At 33.8% G+C, this 27,754-nt stretch overlaps 2 protein-coding genes across 2 annotated transcripts in view; one reads left to right on the forward strand and one right to left on the reverse strand.

Moving 5' to 3' along the window:
* LOC150088975 (eukaryotic translation initiation factor 4H-like) overlaps positions 1-6,302 on the reverse strand; it is a 131,816-nt gene extending 125,514 nt beyond the window's left edge. Inside the window, exon 1 of the mRNA XM_090370980.1 lies at positions 6,209-6,302. Within this exon, the coding sequence (XP_090227106.1) occupies positions 6,209-6,243 (35 nt within the window). The 5' untranslated portion in view covers positions 6,244-6,302. The remainder of the gene's footprint in view (positions 1-6,208) is intronic.
* A 189-nt stretch (positions 6,303-6,491) lies between these two features.
* The window catches only part of Mybbp1A (MYB binding protein 1a), a 122,900-nt gene continuing 101,637 nt past the window's right edge, over positions 6,492-27,754 (forward strand). The window contains exons 1-3 of the mRNA XM_090370373.1: positions 6,492-6,632; positions 12,798-12,905; positions 21,848-21,928. Coding sequence (XP_090226499.1) covers positions 6,492-6,632; positions 12,798-12,905; positions 21,848-21,928 — 330 coding nt within the window. The remainder of the gene's footprint in view (positions 6,633-12,797; positions 12,906-21,847; positions 21,929-27,754) is intronic.

A 27,754-nucleotide genomic window follows, 5' to 3' on the forward strand; every position in this document is an offset into this window, starting at 1 on the left:
CGACAAAACCACTCATACGTAACATTGTCAATTTGAAGTCCAACAGTTTTCGGGAATGATTTTTGAACCTGATCATTTCTGTGTTGCCAAAATTGTTTGAGCAGTTCATTTTTTTCCCTTTAGGATGTCGCTTACCTGTGTCTTCCCGATTTTGAATTTTGCAGTGAGATTGCGAACACTATTTTTTTGCCAATCATATGCATTAATGAGTTCGACTTTATATTTTAAAGTTAAATGTTTACGAGAAGACATTGTGCACTTCACACGACACTGAACAAAACTGAAACTCAAAAGACGAAAGGCCGACCAAATCCCCCCCCCCTGCACACACCGAATTCATCAGTTTTACACGTGCCTTAAAATTCTTGAAAAAGGGTTTAGAACCGCGACGTAAACCTTGATAAAATTCAGAGAATCAGAAATAGAAAATAAACACACAATTGAGGCAATACGTGGAAGAAAAGTTCCTAGAAAAAGGGCCGTGAGCTCGTCCACTGTCTAAACGAAACAGTGCAGATTGCCTGTCCATGTCCGTTACAGAGAATGTCCGCTAGACAGAAGCTGAAAACACGTTAAAACCAATAGAGGAGAGTTGGGGAATTTGAAAATGTCCGTTGTAGAGAGGTGTCCTTTAGGAGAAGTTTCACTGTATTTTAAATATAATTACCAAGGTGAATTTTAAAAAAAAAATGTTATAAAGAAGTTTGTTAAACAGGTCCGACTGTACTTATTATTATTTATTATGATTTTACCAATTATTGAAAAAAAAAGGCAAGTAGCCACGAATTTGCCAAGGGCACCAAATACCTAGCTACGCCTCTGATTGTTATAATAATGTTAAACACTGAGAAAGATATATAAAACATCAGAAGAAAGCAATAAAGAAAAATCAAATAACATTCAAAATGGATATTGTCAAAATTCAGTATGAAATTGTATTTGTGACACTTATTTTAAGTTCGAGGGCAGAGGGGAATAATGCCGACCGGGCTAGCCGAGTGGGTAAAGTACCTGCCCGGCAACCCAAAGGTCGCGGGTTCGATTCCCGCCTCGGGCTTGGATCAAAGTACTGCAAAAACCTTGGGAGGTGCAATATGGCCACAGAAGCCGATGCGCCAACAACTACCAAATCAAAAAAAAAAAAAAAAAAAAAAGGGGAATAATATTTAGAGCTGCCAGTATGATTGAGCCACACAATACGAAGAAATGGGTCACAAGTTGTATACTTCTAGCATAGTGTAAGGAATTTTGCTGAATTTAAGTGAAAAGTTTGAATATATTTAATTTTTTCTTTTACTTTCTGAATCTGTCCAAATATCTATGTTTTAGGCAAGTTTTGTATAATATGAATACATACAACACCTATTGTATGGCCATGTCTGTCTGCATGCAATTAATCAACTCCCAGTGGGCAGATTTTCATAGAATTTTATATTTGGGTCTTTTAGAAAGATTTGTTGCACTACCTCATATTTTTTTTTAAAATCAGACAAATAGAAACCTGACAATTGTTATTTCTTTTTTTCATATAGGCTATTCATATCTCATAGATGTAGTTGAAACACACTAGATATTATTTGTTGCCATGTGCTAATTGGAGGTTTTTTTGGTTTGGTTTTTTTTTTTTTTTTAGGAGCATTAGCAACTAAGGCCATATTGCTCCGGGATATGCGGTGGTCATTCTCTTGACCTTTCCGCAACCTCCGTATTTGGTGGTGACGGGCTCGAACCCCGGTCTAATCAAGAAGCGTGTGTGCTACGCACTGCTGCTCCTTCCCACCTGGCTACGGAGGCGCCGCTAATTGGAGGAATGAAGGGAAAATATGGTGGATGTGCAGTAAGGAAAGGTTCTTGATTCTCAGTTCATGCACATGAAGTGGTGAGTTTTTTTTTTTTATTTTTTGTTATCAATTTTACAATAAAATCACGAATTATTACTACAGTACAGCATCAGTTATCTGGAATAATTAATGTCAGACCTCTTCGCGATAGCAAAATTTTCGGGATAATTGAATGTAAAGTAAATAAATTCTCTTATAACGTATTAAGGTAGAAGGAAAAGACTAAATAGTGTGAAAAAAACAAATTTATTTAATTAAAAATAATAATAGCTTATATATAAAAATTTGCACATTTACATATGTATGTATATTCGGATAGGTATTTTACTGCAAATTTTATGTGGAGAACAATTTAAAGTATTTTTTTTTAAATAATGTTCAATCATTTTTTGTTTCATTTGTTATGAACTTTTTTTTTTTGCTGCAAAATCTCTCAAGTTCCTTAATAATATCAATTTGGTTATATCGTATTCTTCCTGGTTTTCTGCCCATTTCAGTGCTGTTTCTTTTCGCTGACATTTTACTGTAAAAAATCTGAGAAAAATAATAAATCGCAGTTTCGTACCGATATTATTCTTACCGAATCTGGAGCTAAACTAAACATAATATGAAATGAAAAGAATAAAATGTACATATTTTATATACTTAAATATAAAATTATATACATATACATAAACATATACAAATTTAATACATGTATATATTTTATGGAGAATTGGGTTCATGGAAGTGAATGACTAAACTCTGTCACTCGTGGTTTCTGAGAAGACCCATTAGTCCTAATCCAACACTTCACCAGATATATGATATAAAAAAAAAACAACAGAAAAATACTCTCGTAGCATAATAAACATTTGTCTCAAATACTATCATTAATAAAAAAAAAAAAAAAAAAAAGAAGAAAAACCAGCCTATCAAATATTCCGGATAACTAACTTCCAGATAACCGACGTTCTACTGTATTTGCTTATTACGCTATTGTTACTTATTCTCAGTGGATACCACCACCCACACCAGCACTATTTCAAGGCTTTTTGGCCTCTCTTCAGTGAATGGGCAAGTATCCCGGCATTGCAATAGTGACAACCCAGGCATGAAATATAACTCCACGATATGAGAAATGCTTGATGGTGTGCACTGATTTAGACTAAACGATATGAAGGAGTTTACTGACATATGGGTTAGTGCAACTTGCATCGTTTTTATTTGTAGAACAATAAGAGAAATTTACCTCGATATGATATGTAGAACACTTCCGTATGACACTCTTCAACAATTAATGCACTCTCCAACAATTAACGCAAAATGATTACAGCAATAATCTCAATTAAAAAAAAAAAAAGTTTTAATGGAAATTTTTAAAAACGACTTCCTACATGAAGCTAACTGGGCTTTTCGACCATATGTCTTGATCACAGAAATGGAAATAACGTGGAGTATGTGTGAGCTGGACTCTTAAGTAGAGAGATTATTTGTCTTCGTGCATGCACGTAAAAGACCATGAATCGAAGATTGCCGTTATTTCCATTCCTGTGATCAAGACATATGGTCGAAAAGCCCCATCAGCTTCAGGAAGTTGTAATTTTTAAAAATTTAAGTTAAACTTTTTAAAAATATATTTTAATTGTGTTTTTTTAATTGCTTTTATAACTGTAATCATTTTGCATTAATTTTATATTCATTTTAATTGCTGGAGCGTGTCATACAGAAGTGTTCTATGTATCATATTAAGGTAAATTTCTCTTATTCTTCTACAAATATTGAAATACAACATAGAATATATTGAGCACTGTAGCTCTGTTTTATACTAAGCATCATTTTTATACATGTAGGTATAAAATGGTCATCTACCCAGGTAGATGAACTGGCATCTTTTTAAATGGCTAAAAGAAAATTTTTGCACATCTATCCATTTTCAATTTACATTTATGTCCCCTTGTGGTTGTTGTTTGAGGATGAGTTAGAATGCTATCCACTTTTAATTTACTCAATCCATTTAAAGTCTTAAACTGTTCAATCAGATATCCATATTGTAAATACCTTCACAACAAGTTTCCATGGTATTGCACTACAAATAAGTAACATTTCTTCAATGGAGAAGACTACTGTTACTTATTCTCGGTGGATAACACCACCCAGACGGCACTGTTTCAAGGCTTTTTGGCCTCTTCGGTGGTTGGGCAGGTACCCTGGTGTTACAATAATGACCTTTATGAAAGTAAAATCCCTTTCCTTTACCCCTGATGGTAGTATATCTATTCACTGGCTGAAAGAAAATTTTTGCACATCTATCCATTTTCAATTTACATTTATGTACCCTTGTGCTTGCTGTTTGAGGATGAGTTAGAATGCTATCCACTTTTAATTTACTCAATCCATTTAAAGTCTTAAACTCTTCAATCAGATATCCATGCAGGTGCCTAGTTTACAGATGCTGCAATATTAAGAACTGAAGGCTTCCATTTGTGTGTATTTTTTTCCCTTCTCTGCACTCATTCCAACAGATCCACAGCTTTCCTAAAATGTTTCCTGAGCACTTTTATTTTGTAAACAATTTAAACAAACTGATAAAATAAATTTAACATCAAATAAAAGTAACCAAAACTGCATGGAACAATTTTTAAAACTATATACTTGTAGAGAACTGCAAGTCATTCAAGTGTCACCATCACGGAGTATATGCCATGATGTGAATTTATGTTTTATGTATTCCCAGTCTGTACTGCATCCTTTATACAATTCATGAGTTGTCATTCTAACAGCATTGTTAAAATGCTTAATTAGAATGCTAATATTATTATAAATGACTTAGACTTATTCTCTAATTGTAATTATAATCATAGCTACTTATATAAAAAGCACACAATTGTAAAAAAAAAGTCAGTATTCACATTGTGTTTTGTGTGTGTGTGTTTTTTTATGGCATTCACTGTATTCCAATGTAATCATATCAGTTTTGCATCCTTTTCTCTGAATGCAGACACATCATAAAACTGTAATGGTTTTTCTTAAAAACTGTCTTTTTCAAAAAAAAAAAAAAAAAACTCAAGGTTTTCAATCTTTTTTTTTTTTGTTGTTAGGAATTAAATGCAGAATTTAAGACATGCAATTCTGAATTACTTTGCATAAACCATAGATTTGGTGACTGAATTAATTTACGTAAGTTGTGAATAAAAGAGAGATTTAAAGAGTTAAATTTATAATACTTTTATAGGAATAGTTAAGACAAATAAGTCAATATATACTTATTTTTGGAACAAATATAGCATTAGGGAACACAGAAAACATAATAAAAGTTTTAAAAGGCAATGTAATGGAAAAACAGTGTTGAACTTCAGATTTTAGCCTTTCTAATCTATCCAAATTGCACTAATGTGGGTAAATGGCTAGGAAAAAAAAAAAAAAAAAAAACAATTACGATTAATACTCCTATACAGCCACCACATTATTAAAAATTTCCAAGGGCTGCATCAGAATATTAAAAAAATTTAATAGAGGATGCATCATACAAGCTGTTATTAACAGCACTGAGAAGCTTAACTTTAGCAACAGTTATCCTCTCAAAGACTGGAAGCCAGCTGATAGTTGTGTGGAGAATGGATGTTGATAGTATAAAAGCTATTACATTTCCTTAGTTCAGTCACCATAATAAATTTAACATTTTTAAAAATACACGCTTCTTGCATATCAGTTATTTATGAGAGTACTAATCACTAATTGAACTGCTGGGATTATATGTATAATAATACAACTATTAGAATGGGTTATAAGATATTTTTCTCAATACCAAAAATCATTTATAGTGCTCAGAAATAAAATTAACAAATATCAGGTAGTACAACATGTTAAACATTTTCATATTGCTTAAAATTAAAGTTAAACAAAAAATCCATTATGTTCTAAATGCAAATCATCACATTTTGTAAAAGATAAAATTAAAAGTTTATCTTATATAAATATCTTTCAGAACTCGTGTAACTCATCTTATCAATGGCACAGTGCGCTGTTGGCTACAACTTCACCGTTGTCCAGTGATCACAGAATCTGGTACGGCGCACACTTACAATTTTGCTTCTGCATCAAAGAAAAATCATGCATATTCAGAATCTCACAAATACTGTTAATCGACATCAAAATTCTCCACTAATATTGTTAGATGTCATTACCTCTTTTGACGTTAAAGCGAATATTCGGCATTATCTATGAACGTTACGAACACAGCCACTATCGTGGTAAGCTGTATAAAATGAGAGACCACAAATCATCGGATAAATTATATAGATCGCTCGAAGTTTAACTAAACTGGTGAGTATTATTAAATGACAGGCAAGCTTATCCACTGAAAATAATACAAAATATAAACTTACCTAGGACCAAAGTCATCGTGAAACCTGTCCGCCATGTTACAATACAAATAACCACGCTAGGGAAAGAAACTTATGAAATCGAAAATAAATAAAATAAATTCAAATTAATATTATATTAAATTAAAACTTTCAAAAAGATTTTTTGAAATACAGAAATCATTCGATATTAGCAGAATAAATATTTTTATTCATCATGTTCGTAATCCATCGGTCATGCGTTCCTGGTTATGTTAGAAGCACGTTGAATCACTATAGTAGAAACGTGCGATACGCGAATAGCAAAATGAAGCAAGTTACTAGCAAAAACATTGAATGCAAAGTTTTAGATTCATTTTGGAATCTAGTTGAATATAATAAAAATGTTAGATTAGATGCTGCGGCATATATTGTGGAATTTATCGTAAAAAAGCAGAATGAATTTGGGGTACGTTATTGTTTTCTCTTTATTATTATTAATAGTATTTTGACACGTGGGAACAACTCCGATAAGCATAGTTTGGGAGTTAATTTTCGACCCTTGTGTCATTATGTCAGACTGGGTGTTTTATACTTTTCAGTAGCAACTGCCCCACAGATTGTTTACATTCAGTTAGTTTCTTGGATAAAATGTATCCAATTTAAATTTTGGAAGACCCATACAGTCTGAGACAACACAAAACTGCCAGCTTCCAAATGTGTATAAATGGCACTGCATATAAGTGTTGCTCAGCTTGTCGATTTGTGGAGTGAACAGCCAATCCAGCCTCCATATAACCTGATTAACAGTACCGGACCAAGGTATTTCGGCGCCCCCTTTACTAAGGCTATATATATATGTGTTTCATGATTTGTAAAATTTGGCTCCCCGTGTCTGGGCCCTGCTAGCCTGTGCCTTAATCCGGCACTGCTGATTAAACATAGCTCCGTTGCTCATATTAATGTTCCTTTTCTAAATATTAGTACATATAATCCTTTCTTGAACATGGGAGGGGGAGACTTGAACGATATGAAGAGGATTCTTTTGATTATTAGTATACATAAAAGTGTGTCTGATGGCTATTTAGATTTGGGCAAATACCCAGATATAAACACTTACTGGATGTGAAAATGTTTGAAAATTGCACTTTTCTGTTTTTATGAACTCTTAAGGGAACGTTTATGAAATTAGTAACTTGTTACCAATTTCGTGAAGATTCTTTTACTTGCTATTGATGTGTCAGCCAGGTGAAGAAATAGAAAATTTTCTACTTCTCAACTTGACTGATTGATAGAAGTTTAGGTGTTTTTATACAATACAGAGTTGGCTTTGGTCTGAAGTAGTAGACTTCCCTCTCCAGAAAATTCTTGTACTGCTGCACTCTACTAAAAGATGAATTGACATTTAGAAAATAGTAGTAGTGGCATGTGATGCAAGAAAGCAAGTGTATGAGCTTATGCAGCATCAGCCAAAAAAAAAAAAAAAAATCACACCATTCCCTCCAAATGCCTGTCCAGTTCCTCCTTAAATTTATTTAACCTATCAACTTCCACAACGACAGATGGAAGTTTGTTCCAGCAATTAACCACCTGCTGGCTAAAGGCAAATTTCCACACATCTATTCTCCATCTGTTTTTTCTTAATTTGAATTTATGCTCCCTTATTTTATATCCCATCAGAATTCAGCGTGCTCAATCCATTCAAGGCCTTATACACCTCAATCAGATCACCGTGCAGGTGCCTAGTCTCCAGCCACTGCAATTTGCAGAACTTAAGCCTCTCTTGGTAAGAGGATCCCTTCATTCCCCTCACCAATCTTGTTGCCCTTCTCTGTACACGCTCAAGCAAATCTACATCCTTCCTAAAATGAGGCCTCCTGACCTGTACGCCCGGACCCGCATAGGACATAGTCATTTGACTCATTCTTTTTTGCTGAGGGCTGATGACCCTCCTATGTGTGAGTCCTGTGGCACAATTTTATCTATTAGACACATTTTAGTTGACTGTCCAGATTTTAGCAATATCCGTTTTACCGCTTTTAACCATCTGACTGAGCCGTATACACTCAGTCAGATTTTATCCGACAATGACAATGTGTCTATTATTTTTAGCTTTTTGAAAGCAATAAACGTTTTTAATCGTATTTAAAATTTATATGTTATTGTTATTTCTTTTATTGATTTATCTTTTTTATATATTTGTTATTAGATCTGGACATGGTGGCCTAATTAATTAGGTCACTGAGATGTTAAATTTTTATATATTACCTGGTCTTGGCGCATTATAGCCTTAGTAGCTAATGCGCCAATAAAACCAAACCAAACCAGACCTGTACGCAGTACTCAAGGCGTGGCTTGACCATTGCCTTATACAGATGCAAAGATCCTAAATGCAAATACACTATTTGCATTTAGCAAATACACTATTAGATACATTGTGGCCTGAATTGTTTTCACACCAGTGTAAACACAACTCAGTATTGTGCTTCTTGTGCAAATTGCAGAAGTTATTGGTGACATTGTCTTCAGTTTGATAATATGAACATAATGCAACAGCCATTGCCAGATTTAAGATTTTGTTGTCTATAAGCACGGAATTAATATTTCCTTTTATATTTTTTGATGGCCTCTGGCCAGAAGAGTAAACACAGGATGTTTGTAAGTCATCATGAATGTTATCCCAGTACCACAGCTAGCCATTTCCTTCAGAAAAGGCTAGCCACAGCTAGCCTTTTCTGATAAATTTCCTACTTTTTAAAATTTCCTACTTTAATAAATAATAAATAAATTTCCTACTTTTTAAAATTTGTATTCATATATAATGACAGTTTATCATTAGGTAAGAGACTAATACGTACAATCACAGAATGGCAAAATTAAGACAGCTGCACGCATTTGAGTACTCAGGCTTCATTATATTAAAAGATAGCCCTGCGTATTAGAGTGTAACAAAAAAATTGAGTAGGATTGCATTGAAATATCCCTCTGCAATCCTGCTCAATTTTTTTTATTACACACTGGTAGCAGGGCTATATTTTCTATTAGACTGTGCCTAGGGCTTATGAGAAAATAGGGGCCCAATTAAAAAAAAGAATTCAGTGATTTTATTCCAACAATAAAATTTTATGACACAGATTTCTGAAAAATTCTCTTTTTAGCTTTTTCAACAAGCAAAATCATTAACATTATCAAAGTTTGTAATGTGCATAAGCTAATTCTAGAATAAGTGTTGTGTACATAAATACCTAAATGCTAAATTTATAGAAAACCTTTGGAATTTCTTTAAAAACAAAAAAATTAGATATAATGCAGGGGCATTTTAATTTGTTTGATACAATGTAATGAGTTCTGATTGAAAAGTATCTAGGGCCTCTGAACCCCAAACAAAAGATAACCCCCACTTGTAGAGCAGCTGTTTGTCAAGTGGAGTTTGAAAATTCATTGTTTATGGTAAGCAGCAAATGTAAGAGTGCTCAGTTGTCAGTGGATCATATTTTTTTATTGTGGCATTTATGAATTTTAATATTAGTCATGGCAAGGAAGCAAACTTATGCAACCAAATGTGTAGCATATATACAAGTAATAACATATGCCAGGCTTTGGCAAATTTGTTCAGCATTCAATCACCTGGTGAGGTGCATATTAAGTGGGAAAAAACTCTTCTGGAACAGCTGTTATGTAGTGAATTTGAGCTGCATGACAGTTTGAGTCACATTACTTGAATTATCATGCAACTCAGTGTAAACTCTTTATATAAACTCTTCTGACTCAATTGTCCAGAGTATAATTTTTTTTATTTTAATATAGGTCACATTAATATGCATAAAAATTGTATATTTTGCAAGAAATAAAAATATTTATAGGCAACCGAAACAAACTTATGAAGTTCTCTGTATTTAACAGTGGTCAATGTAGCCTAAGTGAGCTGAGGTAGTTGAAGAGCTGAATAGTGGAAATTTTAGAAAATGAAGATGTTGGATCGACTGCCTTACATATAATAAAGTATGTTATCTGTAGATCTGCTGTGGAATGGAAGAGGATCCTCTGTGGCCTCACCATTAGAAGATGGAATTGTAGGCCTATAAGCCAGTCATTTCTGATGGCAGTGGATTAGTAGTTTTCTTCGGCATTTTTCATCAACTGAATGTCACTTGTTTTTGCTTTCTTTAGTTTCTACTGTTGTCTTCTTTGGGTTTAGCTTGGTCACTAACACTAGAAATTTCTTTATATCTGCTAAATCTGTTTCTTTTTGGCACACAGGTCTTGTAGTAGGTTGTGGCAGCTCAACCGCTCTGTTTTTTGGACTATTTGCTGTAATGTGCCACCACTAACATTCATCAGGGAATATAGTACCATTCCAGGGTTATGTATGCCTCTACTAATGCTAATGGCAACATACCAAGAGGAGAGAAATATCAACAACATGCAGCACCATATTATTGTTCTGTTGAATGTAGTTCTTCTTCCTCCATAGAAAAGTATAGTTCAGCTTTGAAGGTATTTGGGCATTTTATGAGTATACAGATTCTTGTCCATGCTGTTAAACTGATAGAATTATATAAGCTAACAGATAATAGTTCCCAGTTTTCTGTGATGTTAAAATGTTACAATATTAATTTATGCAACATTAAGTGATCATCACCAGTGTTTATGAACAGTTAGGTGACAGCTTCTTATTAAAATTTTATGGCTGCAGGGGGAACAATGTCCTTGACTTTGAATCCTTAGTATTTTTACTAAGGATTCAACTTATATTGGGAATTTTCATATAAGGAACTATTAGGCGGTGGTCATTATTGTGTATTAGTGTATTATTATTTCTCAAATTTTAGTGGCCTAAGGGTGCCAATCTTTAAAAAAAAAAAAAAGGTTTCTGTGTTATAAATTTTTTCAGTTCTTAAATATAAGAAATTTTGGGCATTATTCTTGTGACCAGAAATCTGCATATTAACTTGATTGACTAAATATTGCCGTTAACGTTTTCTTTCATAGAGTACAAATTAGGGAAGATTTACTTAGTTGCAGACTGGCTATAATAAAATTTTCTTTTACCCAAAGGATTATTGACTTTGAAAAACTTACCTGCTAGTCTTGTAGAGGATGATGGGACAGACCTGGTTCATTTTTTGAAGTCTGGTGCTAAAAACAAGCCTGACCTCCTTTTTAATCCATTGTCATCAGAAAAGACTCTGGCTTATAGGCCTACAATTCCATCTTCCAATGGTGAGGCCACATGGATCCTCTTCCATTTCACAGCAGATCTATGGACAACATACTATTATTATATGTAAGGCAATTGATCTAACATCTTCATTTTCCAAAATTTCCACCATTCAGCTCTTCAACTACCTCGACTCACTTATATTGATATAAAATAAATATTTTATACTAATACCAACATGGAATACAAATTACGAATTTCATTTTCACTTTTTCAAAAGGCTTTATTTTTAAGTTAAAAAAGGACTCTTGTGGGTGTGATTTGCCAGAATTTAAACTGCTTATTAAATGGTCTTAATGAGTTACATTGTTATTGCACTACTTTTAAATTAAAGACACATTTGTCATTTATTTAAAAAATTCAAATTCAAAGCTGTATTTGAAATGTTGAACTTATTACACTGTTTACAGGGAATTGTCACTTCAGACTACCTGATGATGGACCAATAAATTCCAAGACAGGCTATCATAGTTTCTCATCTTTCAAAGAAATGGCATATTAATTTTTTTTAATGATTCCCTGTTTCAAAGTAATGTAATAAAAGAGGTAAACTGCAGCCATTATCAACCCACTGCAGGATAGAAGCCTCCTCAACAATTCATGTTGAGGGAAATGGACCATAATCTGCCACGCTGGTCCAGTGCGGGTTGGCAGATCAGGGGCTTGAACCCTGATCTGCCAACAGTCAGGGGCTTGAACCCTGGTCTACTCAAGGAGCGTGTGTTACTATACTCCTGCTTCTGACCACTCAGCTATGGAGGCCTTGGCCAAAGTAGTGTAATACCAAATATCAACTCATAGTAATGCAAGGTTTATTCTGCTGGGGGCATTGGCCATTGTATTTATCAGGCAGTTTAAATCCTATCAACCACCAAAATATAAGAAAGGAGGAGTCTTCCAACTTTTCAAAATAACTGCAAAGGTTAGTCTCATTTTCAAGTGGATTTCATTTATTTATTATCTTGGGAAACTGAACAATAAATAATGACATTTACTCAGTGACCACAGCTGTTAATCAGCTTTAACTTAAAAATACTGTTGGTTAAAAATCTTTTTTATGGGCTGCTTTGTGCTTTTGTATTACTGTAAAAGACATCACATTTTTAGTAGGTAACAGGCTAAACTTCACCATCGTTATCAATAAAAAATTGATATGGCCTGCACACAAGCACATTTTGGATTTCTGACCCTGTGACCCACTGTTAAAGAAATTTGAATTGCCTTGTATTAAAGTGACATTTGCTGTCAGTTTTGAACTAGAATTCATTTATTTGTGAGATTACATAATCCTAACATTAGATATTTATAACATAGCATTTTGTTTAATTTCATTCTTAATTTCATAACTTTTAATAGGTATATAGCTATCTGAGTGTAATATGTCTTTCTCTTTGTATGTTTGCTCTCTTTTAGGATTCACAATTATGTCCAGAAGTTATATACTGTTTGGAAAGGCTAGTGAAAGGACTAGCATCTTCAAGAAAGGCTGCACGATATGGATTTGCTGTCACCCTTACAGAGGTTACTAAGCTGTATAATTTAATATTAATTTTGCTTTATGATTATTTTATCTTGCTAGTTCCATTCCAAGACTAACATTTTTTAAATCTAGTTTGTTAATTTTTCTGAGTGAAATTCATATTATAGTATAATTTTGAACATTTGATTAAATACCATTAGAAGAAACTTCAATATCTTGATTTTTTTCATTTATTTATTATTATTTTTTTAAAAATAAAACTGTGAACACATTTTTCCAAGAATGTGTTTTGGGATGTTAGCATAATATACTATGGGTGTTACTTATTATGATCACATTGGGTTTACAAATTAATATATGTGTAGCAGTTAAGTTAAAAAATCAGTATGTTTTTTTTAACAAAAGGAAATAAGTAAAATACAATGGATTTTACTTATTTCCTTTTGGATTTTGATAACAATTCAAAGGTAACATGTATATCATGTTCTGCTCTGATTAATATAATAAGCCAATAGTAATAATTCATGTTTTATATATTTAGGAAATGTATAACAAAAAAACTATCTCATTAAAAAGCAACAACTTTGTACGTGCAAACCAAGAACATTTCTTTTCTATGTATGTGGCATTGCCATTCATTTCTTATAATCAGGGCTAGCCCTGAATTTTGTGGGGCCCTGGGGTCCCGTGCAATATGGAGTATTTTTGTAATAGTAATTTTTTCAAATTTTATAGCCAATGATAATGTGGGTAACTAGACATTAGGATGGTGGTAGGCTCATTGATATTAAATTGTCTAAAAAATAATACTGTTTTTTATGAAACAAAACAAATCTAAAATTTGTTTTGTTTCATATGGACATGGCAAAGACAATAGCACTTTATATATGCAAACTCACCTAAAAATTGATGACATTGATTTATTTCATATGGACAAATGGACATGGCAAAGACAATAGCACTTTATATATGCAAACTCACCTAAAAATTGATGACATTGATTTATTTCATATGGACAAATGGACATGGCAAAGACAATAGCACTTTACATATGCAAATTTACCTAAAAATTGATGTCATTAAATGGCATTTATAGAATTAAGTGGCTGATTAACATTAAATGTAGGGAATTTTTCTGATCAGATATAAAAAGTTGTTTATGTTATTAGGGTCATTGTAGCCTAAGTGAGTCAAATAAAAAGTAAATGCAAATTTACTTTTTATTTGCCATCCAGCACACTATATAGTACTACATAGTATATATACTATATTATACATACAATATACACACACATTGATTTCAGCAGTGTTCTCCCTAGGACCTATCGAATGGGTGTACCACCTGGTGAATTTAACTAACTGCCCGGCTAAAATTTAAACGATTCTTGCGGTACCGTGTGGTACTGCTCACTGATCTCGATCAATATTAATTCAAACATACTATGTGACAGGAACATATAATGGTAAATTATGGAATTAATTTTTGTTTTGGATTGCTTAAGTCACATTTATAAATAACAGAAAATTTTATAATATTGTGAAGTATTACACTTCCCCACCCTGCTACTTCATAATGCCACCCAACTGGCAAAATTTTCTGGGGAGAACACTGTTTCAGCTTTGAAAAAAAAAAAAAAAAAAAAAAAAAAAGAATGAATATAAAAAACAGTTATAAACATACTAAACTATTGTTTAAAAATCTCTCCATTGTTTGTTTAAAATCCTTAATGATTAAATTTTCAGTGCATTCTTATAGACTTAATGCACTCTATAATACTTCAAAAGATATCTTAATTTTTCTGATTTTTGGAATAACTCAGCAGATCATGTATCTTTGTTATTGGAATTTTCATTTTCTTCAGTGTCAGATATATCTCGGTATTATTCCATCCACTGTGTCTTTTATTGAGAGAATACTTGTTGTCAGAAGAAATTCATAGATTTTTACCCACTTCAAAATTTGTTTTAATAAATAGATTGTTCATATATTCTGGCAATGGTACGATGCTGCTTGAATATTTTCCACAACATCTAGTTGAATAAATTTGATTTTATGAAAACAAATTTTGATTGTTTGTTTAGAAATTAAATTTTAAACACTATCATACGCTTTGCTTCTAATAAGTTAGTATATTTTGCTATGTCCTTAGCTGAGGCATCATTTTTGTCAATTTCTGCAATAATTTTGAGATGCACTGCACTCCTATATAATGTTTTAAAAACTTTTATGATTCCTGAAATATGCTCAAGCATTGTTCTAAAATAAATATCAAATAGTTTTATTAGAATTAAAAATACAGTCAGAACTGAATTCTTACAATAAATTAGGTAAGGCATTTCCTGCCCATTTTTCTGCTGAATCTGTATTCTGTTTTTTATTATTATTTTTTATTCTTCAGAGAAGAAAATTGATGGAAAATGTAGTTTTATGCAGCATCCTTTGTTTCAGTCCAAAAACTTTCAAACAAGAATAAGGGAGAGAAAAGATATACTGTACTAAGCACATGCTTAACCAAGGCCATCTCAACTTGACAATATCAGTTATTAGCTTTAAAAGAGAAAGATTGTATCCAGAACTCACTGGCTGCAGAATATAAAGAATGTGAAGAAATAAATGTCATAAAAGTTTTAGTGTATTAATCAATGAATTAATCATTGATTAAAATACAATCTTGTATGTCAATATATACATGAATGAAAGGAAATCAGAGTGAAAACAGTGCTGTTATGTTCCAAAGGGAGTCGCCAAATTTTGGTGCCTCCCTTTGGAACATGATCCAACGCTTTTGGATCATGTTATTTTGGAAAGCCCTGATATATATTTTTTTCATGCATGTGCCCAAAGCAGTTTGCGCACGTGCGCGCACTTTGAAAGTTGATGTTGATGTTCTGTTTATGATTACTTAATGCCTTCCTAATTACTTAACAATATTATTATAACCATGTAGAGGCTGTAGTTAACTGATCTCTAAATGGCTCCATAAGTTATTTCAAATTTTTCAGCCTGTCAGCACACACATGTACAGACATAATACACAGTTGGCCTGAGTTGCTCTTTTGTCTAAAACCCAACAACCACCACCATGTAATAAGTTATTAGTGCATCTAATAAATAGTGTTGGATTTTTGTATTTAATTATTAAGTGTAAAAAAAATTAACTATAAATATAAACATTTATTAATTTTGAAAAATGCAAAATTATGGTAAGAAACTCTTTTTGCAGCCTGCTATACACAACAACCCATGCAGCCCACAGCCTTCAGCATGTTGTCTATATTGTCCCAGCCAATAAAAGGGTTGATGATTCTTGCTCTACGGGGATGTGCTGTCATATATATTGATTGTATTTACAAGTAATATTAGCCATTTTTAGGTATGTTCACAAATGCATAAAGCATTTACTGTGTTCACCATGTCTGCCTGCTTATAACAATGCGACAAAGTGGACAGATTTGAATGAAATTTTATATTTATCTTTTAGAAAGATTTGTCAAGCTATCCCAAATTTCATTAAAATCATTCTAATAGAAATTGAGCAATTTTTGCCTAAAATTTTGTGTTATCTCTACATGAATGGAAGTAAATTCTGTATATTCAACCACTGCTTGACAAGAAAATGTCTGAATGACACCAAAGTTTCAAACGATGAGTCTCTGGGAAGGTTTTAAGTTATATTGTGATCCAACAGCCGTAGTCCACCCCCCCCCACAAGACTCATATTTGGTTTGGACATTTGAGCATTGTTTGAGAAAAGGCAAATTGACACCAAAATTTAAAAGTATGTTTTGTTGGGCTGTGAAAAGCTTTCAAGTCAAATTAAGATTCCATATTCCTTCACTCCTCCACTGAAATCTGTATAAATAAAAGTATGTTTTGGACATTATGCTAAATTTAGTGATTGTATGTTTATTGATTGATATGTATGCTTATTATTCATTGATTGATTTGTATGGTTATTAGGCTCTGTGGTGGTTTTAGGTCCAGTTCTGATTTCATATCCCCTCTAGTTGCTCGTAGAAATGATTTGATAAAGCTGGAACAGCAGCTTTGATCCTTTTATTATTTCAGCACATTTAAAATATTGTTCTGATCCTTTGTACCAAATGTCATGCCAATAGATACCCCATATCCCATATACTGCACCCCTCAACAAAATGGAACTGTTACAAAAATTACACCTCATAGCTGACTATCATGTGGTGAGGTTTTGGTAAACACTTCTCAAGTAGTATAGAAGTTTTTAATATCTGATGTATGTTATTAAATAATGGAATGTGAATAATTCTGAAATATTACATACTGCACACATTACTGTTTATGTTTCAAAAATCTGCATTACCATAATTTTATTCCCAGTTTATTGTTATTAACAGAACTGTAGAGGGGTACCAGTCAGTGGAAGAAGGTCATTAATATGCAGGAGGAAGAGAGTCTGTTTGTTATTTGGTTTTTAGGAGCATTAGCAACTAAGGCTATATTGCTCCGGGGATATGCAGTGGTCATTCACTGACCTTTCCACATTCTCCGTATTTGGTGGTCATGGGTTCGAACCCCGGTCTAATCAAGAAGTGTGTGCTACGCACTGCTGCTCCTGCCCACCTGGCTACGGAGGCGCCAGGGAAGAGAGTCAGTGATAGTACACTACTCTGGGGAATTCCAGTATTAGTTTAAAATTAGAAGACAGCCATTTACTATCACACACAGTGAGTGTTTTCTGCAATGTAAATATAACATTTACATTGTGGAAAATAGAAGGTAGACAAAAAGATGGTAAAAAAAAAAGCTTGTCTGGAATAGGGGACCAGGTGTCTCATTTTTCTGGGAATGCCCTGATTTTTTGGCACGATGTTCCAGTGTCCTAAAAAAAAATGTTTTTTCAGTGGCATTTTGTCCTGTTTTTTATGTAAAACTATGATAGTTTATAAAAATACATGAAAAATGTATTTTTCTGGACAAGTATATGTAGTTAAAATTAATAATATATAATTTTTCTAATTTAACATTGCAATTAACATTATTATAATAAATAGAAACTTGCATAATGCAAGTTGCTGTTTATTTACCATAATTATTCTAGGTATGGGGTGAGCAAGCAAATATACATTTTATATCTATATAAAATGTATAATTTTCTTGCTCATGTGCTGCTTATCAATATTTTATTTTGTTTTCATGCCTAGAAGCATTTATAATTATTACGGAAAAAAAGGCCATTAAATATTCTATTTTCTTCCTGTTCAGTTTAATGTCTGTGTGTAAATGCTTTTTTAAGGAAGATTATTCGAAGGAATGGATATTTATCTAAAAGATGACCTTGATAATGACGATAAATACATAATATGCATGAAGATTGAACATGGTGGTTGTTGATATAAAAACTCACTTAAAATAAAGAAAACATAAGAAAAATTACCAGTGTAAATCTGTATCAAGCCTTCTGGGCATATGGGTGCAAGAAAGTCCCAGTAATAAGATGATGACATGATGTTCTGACAAAAATCATCGTTTGGGGAGATGGTTGCCTTAGGGAGGGAGGAAGTATTGCTGTATTATTTTAAGTAATAATACTATAAGTAGTATGTAAGGAGTCAATTAAATGTTTTCAACAATTACTATTTATTTATACAACTGCCCTTACAACATTAAAAATTGATTGGTACTTATAACATTAAAAAGCAGTTTAAGGACATTGATCAAAATAATCTTTTAAAGTAATCTATTTTGTTTGAACACTTTTTGCCTTAATAATTTATTTTTTCAAATTATCTTCCACTTGAAATAATAGATTTAACAATGTTTCATTTCCTAATTGCATTGACAAACTTTTTAATCCATCAACAGTTCTTAAACTTTCATTTCACTCCTTGCCTCATTATCACTATGCCTTTCCTCTTGTCCACCGTGATTTGGTTCTGTATCTTGGGCTGTTTTTTTCTCTCAATTTTCAAGGTTATCGTCGTGTGTCTGTACATCATCTCAAAAGGTAAATTTACTCAAAATTTTTCCACTTCTCCTATCTGCATTAATTCCTTCTCAAGGGATGATATCTCTTGGTTGCCGTTTTCCATATTTCCCATATTAATTCCACAATTTTGAAAACATTTTTTTTTTTTGATAATATCTTTTGAAACTGTTTGAGTGACACCAAAGTTCAAAGGTTGTAGGGCACTTCAAGTATTAATTGGTATAAATGCCAACTGAACATTTAACAGTACATTTTTTGGATGGCATGATAGCATCTAAGAAAAGAAAAAAAAAAAAAAAAAAAAAAAAAAGGTAAACCACAGCCAATATCAATCCACTGCAGGATGGAAGATGAGAGTATTTAGCTCTCTGCCTTCTAATTCCTCAACTAATACTAGCATTCTGCAAGGTTTAGTTCTTTCTCCTACTCTTTTTCTTTTTTGTATATTGACCACCTTTCACCAACCGAAAATCTTATCCATAGTTTTGATGATGATAACCCACTACATTCCACCTTCCAATTTGACAAATTGGAATCTATACAAACAGCTTCAACTTCTTAAATATCCACCACCATTTCCTTAAAGATGATCACCAGGTTCTTCAATATGACAAAGAAAATTTAATTAACTTCAAGCCTTCTAAAACTAAGTCCTGTCTTATTTTTTGCAAAAAAGAGTCTACTGCTCCTATGCCCAACTTTGATAACACTTAAATTTTCAAAAAAGATTATGTATCTCTATTGGGGATTACGCTGACTTTCAAACTGTCTTGGCTTAGGCAAATTTCAAATATTGCTTTGTCTACATCAAAAAAACTGGGTTTTCTTTTTTGCTCTTTGTTGAAAAGTAATTTTATGTAATGCATATAAACATATATAATTTGCTTGCAGAAGAAAAGTAATTTTACTTTAAAAAGTAAACTTAATTTTTTGTAGGTTTTTTTTTTTTTTTTTATCAGATGTTTTATAAGCTTGCTTTCTTGCATCATTTGTCACAACTAATACTTGGGGTGGATGAGGTCAATCCAGTTATATTAAAGGAGGCAGGAAAAGAGGCAAGCAAACCTTTTACTATGATTATAAGAGCATCCTTGGATTCAGGGAGGTCCCCATGGACTAGAGATGTGTAAATACATCCCAATTCACAAAGGGAATCAAAGAGTGATGTGAGTAATTACAGTCCTGTTATATTGACTTCTGTTTCAGGAAAAATAATGGGATCACTAGTTAAAGCAGTAATGCAGGACCTTATAGACCAGAACACAGTTATACCAAATCGCATCATGTATTAGTTAAAGGAAGATCTTGTCAGACCAATCTGAATGGATACTGACACAGTAACAAAGGAAATGGATGCAAAAAATGATTTTGACATCATACACTTAAATTTCAGGAAAGCTTTTCATACCATTGCATATAAATGCTATACAAATTAGAGCAGTGTGGCATTTAGAGAAAGTTACTGCTATGGATAAAGAAAATTTAATTAACTTCAAGCCTTCTAAAACTAAGTCCTGTCTTATTTTTTGCAAAAAAGAGTCCACTGCTCCTATGCCCAACTTTGATAACACTTAAATTTTCAAAAAAGATCATGTATCTCTATTGGGGATTACGTAGGAGAAGACAGAACACTGGTTATTAATGGACACTGCTCCTCTTGAACTAACGTTATTAGCAAGTCCCCCCCCCCAGGTTGGTTGGTTGGTTATTTGGTTTTTAGGAGCATTAGCAACTAAGGCCATATTGCTCCGGGAATATGCAGTGGTCATTCCCTGACCTTTCCGCATCGTCTGTATTTGGTGGTGACGGGCTCGAACCCCGGTCTAATCAAGAAGCGTGTGCTATGCACTGCTGCTCCTTCCCACCTGGCTACGGAGGCGCCTAAGTCCCCCCTAGGGTTCAGTGGTGTGCCCAGTGTTGTTTTCTACATTTATTAATGATAGTGACAAAGGTATATCAGGTTTAATGTCTAAGTTTATAGATGATATGAAGGTTGGCAGTGTAGTTAATAACAGTAATCTCAGTATGTTACTGCAACAAGATCTTGACAAATTAGGCAGATGGTCTGAGAAGTGGCAATTGAAGTTTAATATTGACAAATGCAAGGTACTTCATATGGATAGCAGTAATACCCATGCAAAGTACGTGTACCAACTGTGGTACCACACTCAGTATAGAGGAGAATAATAAAGAACTCAAGGAATTTTCTAATTAGAGGAAGTACTCTGAGCAGTGCAAACAAGCTGCTAGGACAGCTCATGAGGTTTTGTCAACGATATATAAGAATTTTCTCATCAGGGATAATGACGTGATTATCCTGTTGTATAAGGTAATGGTTAGACCACATCTTGAGTACTGAATATGGATCTGGAAACCTCATTTTAGAAGGATGAGGATCTGCTGGAATATGTGCAAAGAAGGGCAGCAAGATTGAAGGGAACGAAAGCCTGATCTTACCAAGACAGGTGTTGTGTATGCAAATTGCAGTATCTGGAGACTAAGCACCTATGAGGTGATCTGTTTGAGGTGTTTAAGGCTTTGAATGGATTGAGCAAGCTCAGTGCTGATGGCATTCTTCCTCCTACACACATGAAACAAATAATTACTTACTGCTTTGATGGCACTTGTCATATACAAAGTTACCATTGTGTTTGGTTAATCCAATTGGCTTGCAAGAATTGAATTTTGAAGTTTGTATTTTATCTCCAAAAATTTAATCCATCAACAGATTATTAATGCTTTGGAAAAGTAATATTAATGATATTAGAGATGTTCAGATAACTGAAATGTCCGAAATCCCTGGATGAAATGCCGGATAATAGTTTTACTGTATTAATTTGGTTATCTAATGGGAATTTGTTTACGTAGACTGATAGAAGAGTCTCTCTCTTTTCCCTATCATAATTCATTTTTATAAGTATATAACTAAAAATGGCATGTAAATTTATTTTTTATTATATAAAATAGATTCTGTGACCATTCTAGTGAAATTTATAAATTAATTTCATTTTTTTCAGATATTGAAGACAGTTAGCCTAATTTCGATTGATGATGTTTTAGAATTAATAAAAAAGAACATTCCCATTACTGGAAAACAGGTATTAACTTTTTAGCAAGCATTAAACTGTGGATGCAGTACTCTTATTAGCATTACAGCAAAGATAAAACTGGCTTAATAAAAGCTGCCAGTAGTTATATGTATGTTTTATAAATATATTTTGTATTTATATTGTATTGATATCTTGTGTTTATTATATAATTTATATCTATAATTAATGAACAGATTATCCAATATGAAATTTAGGATTAGTCCATTTTCATAAGATGAAGCATTTTACAAACTTTAACTGTGAATGATAATTAGCCAATTTTCTAACATTAAAACAATCCATTCGTTCTGTATAGACACCTTTTGTTAAATTTGTCAAAGGCCTGTATAAACCAGTGTACAGTGACCAGTATCTAATTAGAATGAATAGCTCATACATACCTATTTCTGTTGGCCATGTTACAGTTAATGCTAGGAATGTGGTGTTTGGCTAATTATGATTTCCAGCTAAAGTTTGCAAAAGTGCTTCTTATAAAAACAGACTGACCCTAAACTTTTTATTGGATAATCTGATCATTAATACTGGATAGAAAATTATAAAATAAGAATTCTAATTAGGTAGCTATATAATATATTAGCATGTGGGGTTGAATTACACTTGCAAAAGCACTGATATTTAATAGATTCATGTAAAAAATTTCATATCAAATTAATCACACACACACAATGCCATGCTGTTATAAAGGTTCAGTGCATTAGGATATAAATTATAAATATCCATACAATTTAACAGTAATATTAACATAAACCACTGTGCATCCTATCTTATCATGAAGCCATAGAATGACAATGGCTTATTGAAATAAAGTATTTTGAAGACTTCAGTGCATATTCTGAATGTTGAAAAAAATATTTTCTAATTAATTTGCCTTGATGATCTTTTTTATTTTACTAATGCTCCTGAAATATTTACTATTTTCAATGAAGCTGAATTGAGTGGTTTGATATTCTGTGAAAGGAAGAAAGGAAAAATGGTGTTACTTACTATATCGAGATAGGTCATGTTCAGGAAAGAAATCAGAGAGAGAGCGTGCACACACCTGCTGAATTCAAGGATATAAAGGGTTAAGAGCCTTTGACTTTTGATTTTAGGCCTGAATAATTTGTGTAACAAAGGGTTAGTCATTATATTGACATATTAATATTTGATATATATATATCCATATGTCTTTTTTTATATCAGAATTGAACATTATTCAGTGTAAGAGTCTATCATACCTGCCTTATGCAGGACAGAGTTAAAAATAGTTGGGATTGCAAACTAATGCTAGGTAAGGTGAAAATTAGTCATTTGTGATAGGAGTAGAAATAAATAGATTTTTCTCTAATCGTGAGGAACATTGAAGCTAATAGCAAGTAAAAACTTGTGAAAATAGTAGCTTACAGTAGCAAAGTATGAAATGTAACTTTTTATATGTGTATCATCTATAGTCTATAATTCTTATAATTATTTCTATATATTTCTTGGTCCTTAAGGCTGTCACAGACATTCTATAAGGTATGACAAGCTGTGCTTGCTACCTTGGAGTCTAAAACACTGATCAAACTGATATTTGGGTGACACTCAAGTCAAGTGGATCTAATTTCGGTGAAGTTTGGTCACTCCGTGACAGCCCAATCCTCTGTTTGCACCTTCACAATGGTGGAATTGTTAGTAACCCTAGGTATAGGTGTGAACCAATGTAAGCAGGGGACGAGGTGTGGTGTCCAGACCACATGGAGGAATGCCGCCCCCTCTGTGTTGCCAGGCAATACCATCGTTTACCACTACTTTGTTTATTTGAGGTTTGAAGTGGTGGAACATGTTTAGTCTCCATAGCGGCAAACCCTCCCTCATCTCTTCCTTACATTTCGATGGTATAGTTCTAAAATGGTGTTTGCAGGCCAGCCGGTAGTTAGTACACCAGACCAAACATATTTGTAACTTTAGATCAGCTAGTGTATAATCTCACTGCCTCCACTCTGCCAGATAGTGACCGGAGGGAGTCTGAGTAGTGTGCATATGGGGGGTGTTGTCGAGGCCATGTTATATTAAGGTAAAAAAAAAGGTAAAGTGCAGCCATTATCAACCCACTGCAGGATGGAAGCCTCCTCAACAATTCACGCTGAGGGAAATGGACAATAATCTGCCACGCTGGTCCAGTGCGGGTTGGCAGATCGACCGTATTCAGCAGTCAGGGGCCTGAACCCCGGTCTACTCAAAGAGCGTGTGCTACTGCACTCCCGCTCCTGACTACTCGGCTACAGAGGCCTTGTTTTTATATTAAGGAGCTGCGTATATTCTTACCATGTGTACGCATATCCAAAAATTTCATTACTTCATACAACATGTCCTCTCACCTTTTCTTACTACTGAATATATCATGAATAGTCAAACTAATAGAACAAACTTATCTGTGAAAAGATCTAACCTTCCCAGACACTTCCTCATTCATTTAAAAAATATATGTGGTCTCAGTTTGAATTTCAGTGATATCCATTTTCATTTAGTCTGACAAACCCCAATTACTTTTTCTGAAAAAATTCCAATTATCGGTTGATTCAACCACTGCTCATCTCATTTGCTCTAATTATTCACTTCAAAGGTGGCACTTGTGCATATGTCCACTCTGATATTCCCTGTTAGAGATTTAGTAATTTGGAGTCGCCTCTTTTCGATCTTCCCTGGCTTAACTTTCTCTACCCTATTCTGTCAAATTCATCTGTTGCCTCTATTGTTCTCCCAACTTCACTAATCACTTGGAACTCTTTTTTTGATTTTCTCCAGTCCAACTTTCCTAACAGTGAGGTAATTTTCCTTGGTGATTTTAATGTTCACAACTTCAGCTGTTTTCCAGTCACATGGACCCATCTGATTGAGATGCTGAGGTTTTTGCAATTACTAATGACCTCGCACCAATTGTTCATTTACCTACCAGAATACCAGACAATCCTCACCACACAGTCAACACTCTTGATCCTTTTCTCACAAACAACCCTACTAAGTATTTTGTCTAGGCATCTCAGATCACAACTTGGTGATGGTCTCTTCTCCAATGGAACCTTTCTCCAAGGACTGTTCCCAAGGTTTGGTTCTTGGACTACTGTTCTTTCTGATTTTCATAAATGACATCGATGATAAAAATTATTGACATTAATAAATTAAAATTACATTTTAATTTACATTGATAAATTAAAATTACAGGGGAAGAGGTTTAGACTAAATTGTAGGAAATTTACTTTTAGCCAGAGAGTCATTAATTGCTGGAACAGGTTAGCTTCAATGGTAGATGAGGTTAACAGTTTGAATAAATTCAAAGGTCAGTTGGACAGTTACTTATGTGGGGAGGGAAGCAAATAATTTGTATTTTCTCATCTGCTCTTCCCCCCAGCCAGTGCAGCAAAAGCCTGTGGCTTCCTTGCATATATGGCTATTACTACTATTATTACTTTCTCTTGTGGCCATTCTCAGTGATTTGCAAGATTTATTTTCTTCTTTTCCTTTGTTGGATTATTGTTTTAAATCTTATATGAACATTTGCTCAGGTCATGTCAGTGAAGTTATTCTTATAGGAATGAAATCCTTTATCCCATATTCCATCTTAAAATCTCATCCTCTATCTAAACCTTGGTTTTCCATTAAATGTACTAATGTTCATGATAAGAATATTGCATATAGCGATTGGCTTGCATCCAAATCTCCATGTTCATTTTCTGCCTACACTAAAGCTTGCAACAATTGTAAAGCAGTTATTAATCAGTCGAAATTAGATTTTGAACAGGCTAAGAGTAAAATACTTGCTTCTTTCCCAAGTGGTCAAGCATTCTGGTCTCTTGCCAAAGTTATTGGCCACAACTTTTGCCCATCTCTGTTCCCTCCTCTGTCAAAACCGGATGGTTCTATTGCTACCTCACTAAAGATAAGGCTGACCTGCTAGCAGCCTACTTTTCTTCTAACTCATGTATGGATGATCTTAGTAAATCACCTACTATCGTTCCCAGTACACCCTGTTCAATGCCTCCTGTGGTCTTCCGTCAAAAGGATGTCATAAGAATTTTGAACGATCTTGATGCCATGAAATCTCCAGGTCCTGAAGGTATTTCTCCACTTGTTCTCAAAACCTGTGCTCCTGAACTTACTCCTGTTCTGGACACCTCCGTAGCCAGGTGGGCAGGAGCAGCAGTGCGTAGTGCATGCTTCTTGATTAGACCGGGGTTCGAGCCCGTGACCACCAAATACGGAGGATGCGGAAAGGTCAGGGAATGACCACCGCATATCCCCGGAGCAATATGGCCTTAGTTGCTATAATACTCCTTAAAACCAAATAACAACAACAACTCCTGTTCTGTGTTGCCTTTTTATACTTTCTTATTCAATGGGTATTTTCACTTCTTGGATATTTGCTCATATCCAGCCAGTTCCTAAAAAAGAGTGACAAATCTCTCCTCCAATTATTGCCCCATTGCATTACTTCTACTCTTTTTAAAGTAATGGAGAAATACATTAACTGCCAACCATAAACTATCTAGAAATCTTCTATCTGATCGATAATTGCCACTATGGATTCCATCAGTGTCGATCCAGTGCTAATATACTGGCTTATGTTACCCATCTGTGGATGGGTTACATATTAGGGATTATCCTGATTTCTCATCTTTCTTGGCATAAGCACATAAAAAATATTCTTTCCTCTGCATCTAAAAAACTGGATTTTCTCTTTTGCTCTTGTTGTTACTTTTCTTCTAAATAGCTGTTAATCAAACAAATCACACAAATCACAAATCCCTCTGTCATGGAATATTGCTGCTAAATCTGGGGCAGTGCCCCCAAAACTTCTCTCATGCTTCTAGGCTCATTTTCTTTTGAGGACAATTAGGTTAATGACCTGTCTTGAGAAAGTCTCTCCACTCTCTCTCATAGAAGTTCTGCTTCTGCTGCATACCTTTTCTGTAGATACTTCCATGGGCACTGTTCTTTTGAATTGGCCTGTTTTTTTTTTTTTTTTTTGTGTGTTTTTTGTAATTCCTGCTCTCTTTTCCAAACCAGTCCGAATATGTGCTGCAACCACTCAGCATTCTTTTACTGTTTAACTTCAAACTCGCAGAACACATTTCTTCTCATTTATTCTTTCTACTTCAGTTTTTCTGGAACAACCTCCCTTTGTATGTATTTCCTAAAAATTACAAACTACAGAAATTCAAGTCTGTCTACACGTATCTTCTTTTATCTTCTTGCCCTTCAACCCACTCATGGTATTAATACACTGCTCAACGAAATTAACCGAACACGTTGAAAATGTGGTTTAACTTGTGTAGCTTGTGACGAAGCAGGACAAAATATTGGTATGGTGGTGTACCATAGAATAATGATGAAATATGGAGACATCGAGCAATTTTGGACAGCTATAAAGGACATTTATAGAGGTTGTATAAGAATTACGAAAAAGTTCGCATTACAGAAGTCGATGCAAAATGCTCGAAAATGTTGTCACATGACATCAGGGCAGTGTATATCACCTCCAATAGCTAAATGTGCCTGACAGCAGTGAATCAATGTAAGAGTGTCTATAAGATTCTGCGGCAACAAATCCCATTCTTCCACCAGTGCAGCTTAGCTCACCAAGTGACCGAGGAGCTTGCTGCCAGTGTGCAATGTGATGTCCAAGGGCATTCCATACATGTTTGATCGGATTTAAGTCTGTGATCGTGCTAGCCATGGCGTATATTCATTTTCAGTTTTTAAATATTGCTCCATAACTTGAGCTCTACATTCAGTGTCATTGTCATGCATAAAAAAAAAACTGGGCCAACTGCATCCCTAAAAAGTTGCATATGG

The sequence above is a fragment of the Mastigoproctus giganteus genome, chromosome 3 (genome assembly GCF_048544385.1).
Source record: "Mastigoproctus giganteus isolate SK-2022 chromosome 3, ASM4854438v1, whole genome shotgun sequence".
NCBI classification, from domain to species: Eukaryota; Metazoa; Arthropoda; class Arachnida; order Uropygi; family Thelyphonidae; genus Mastigoproctus; species Mastigoproctus giganteus.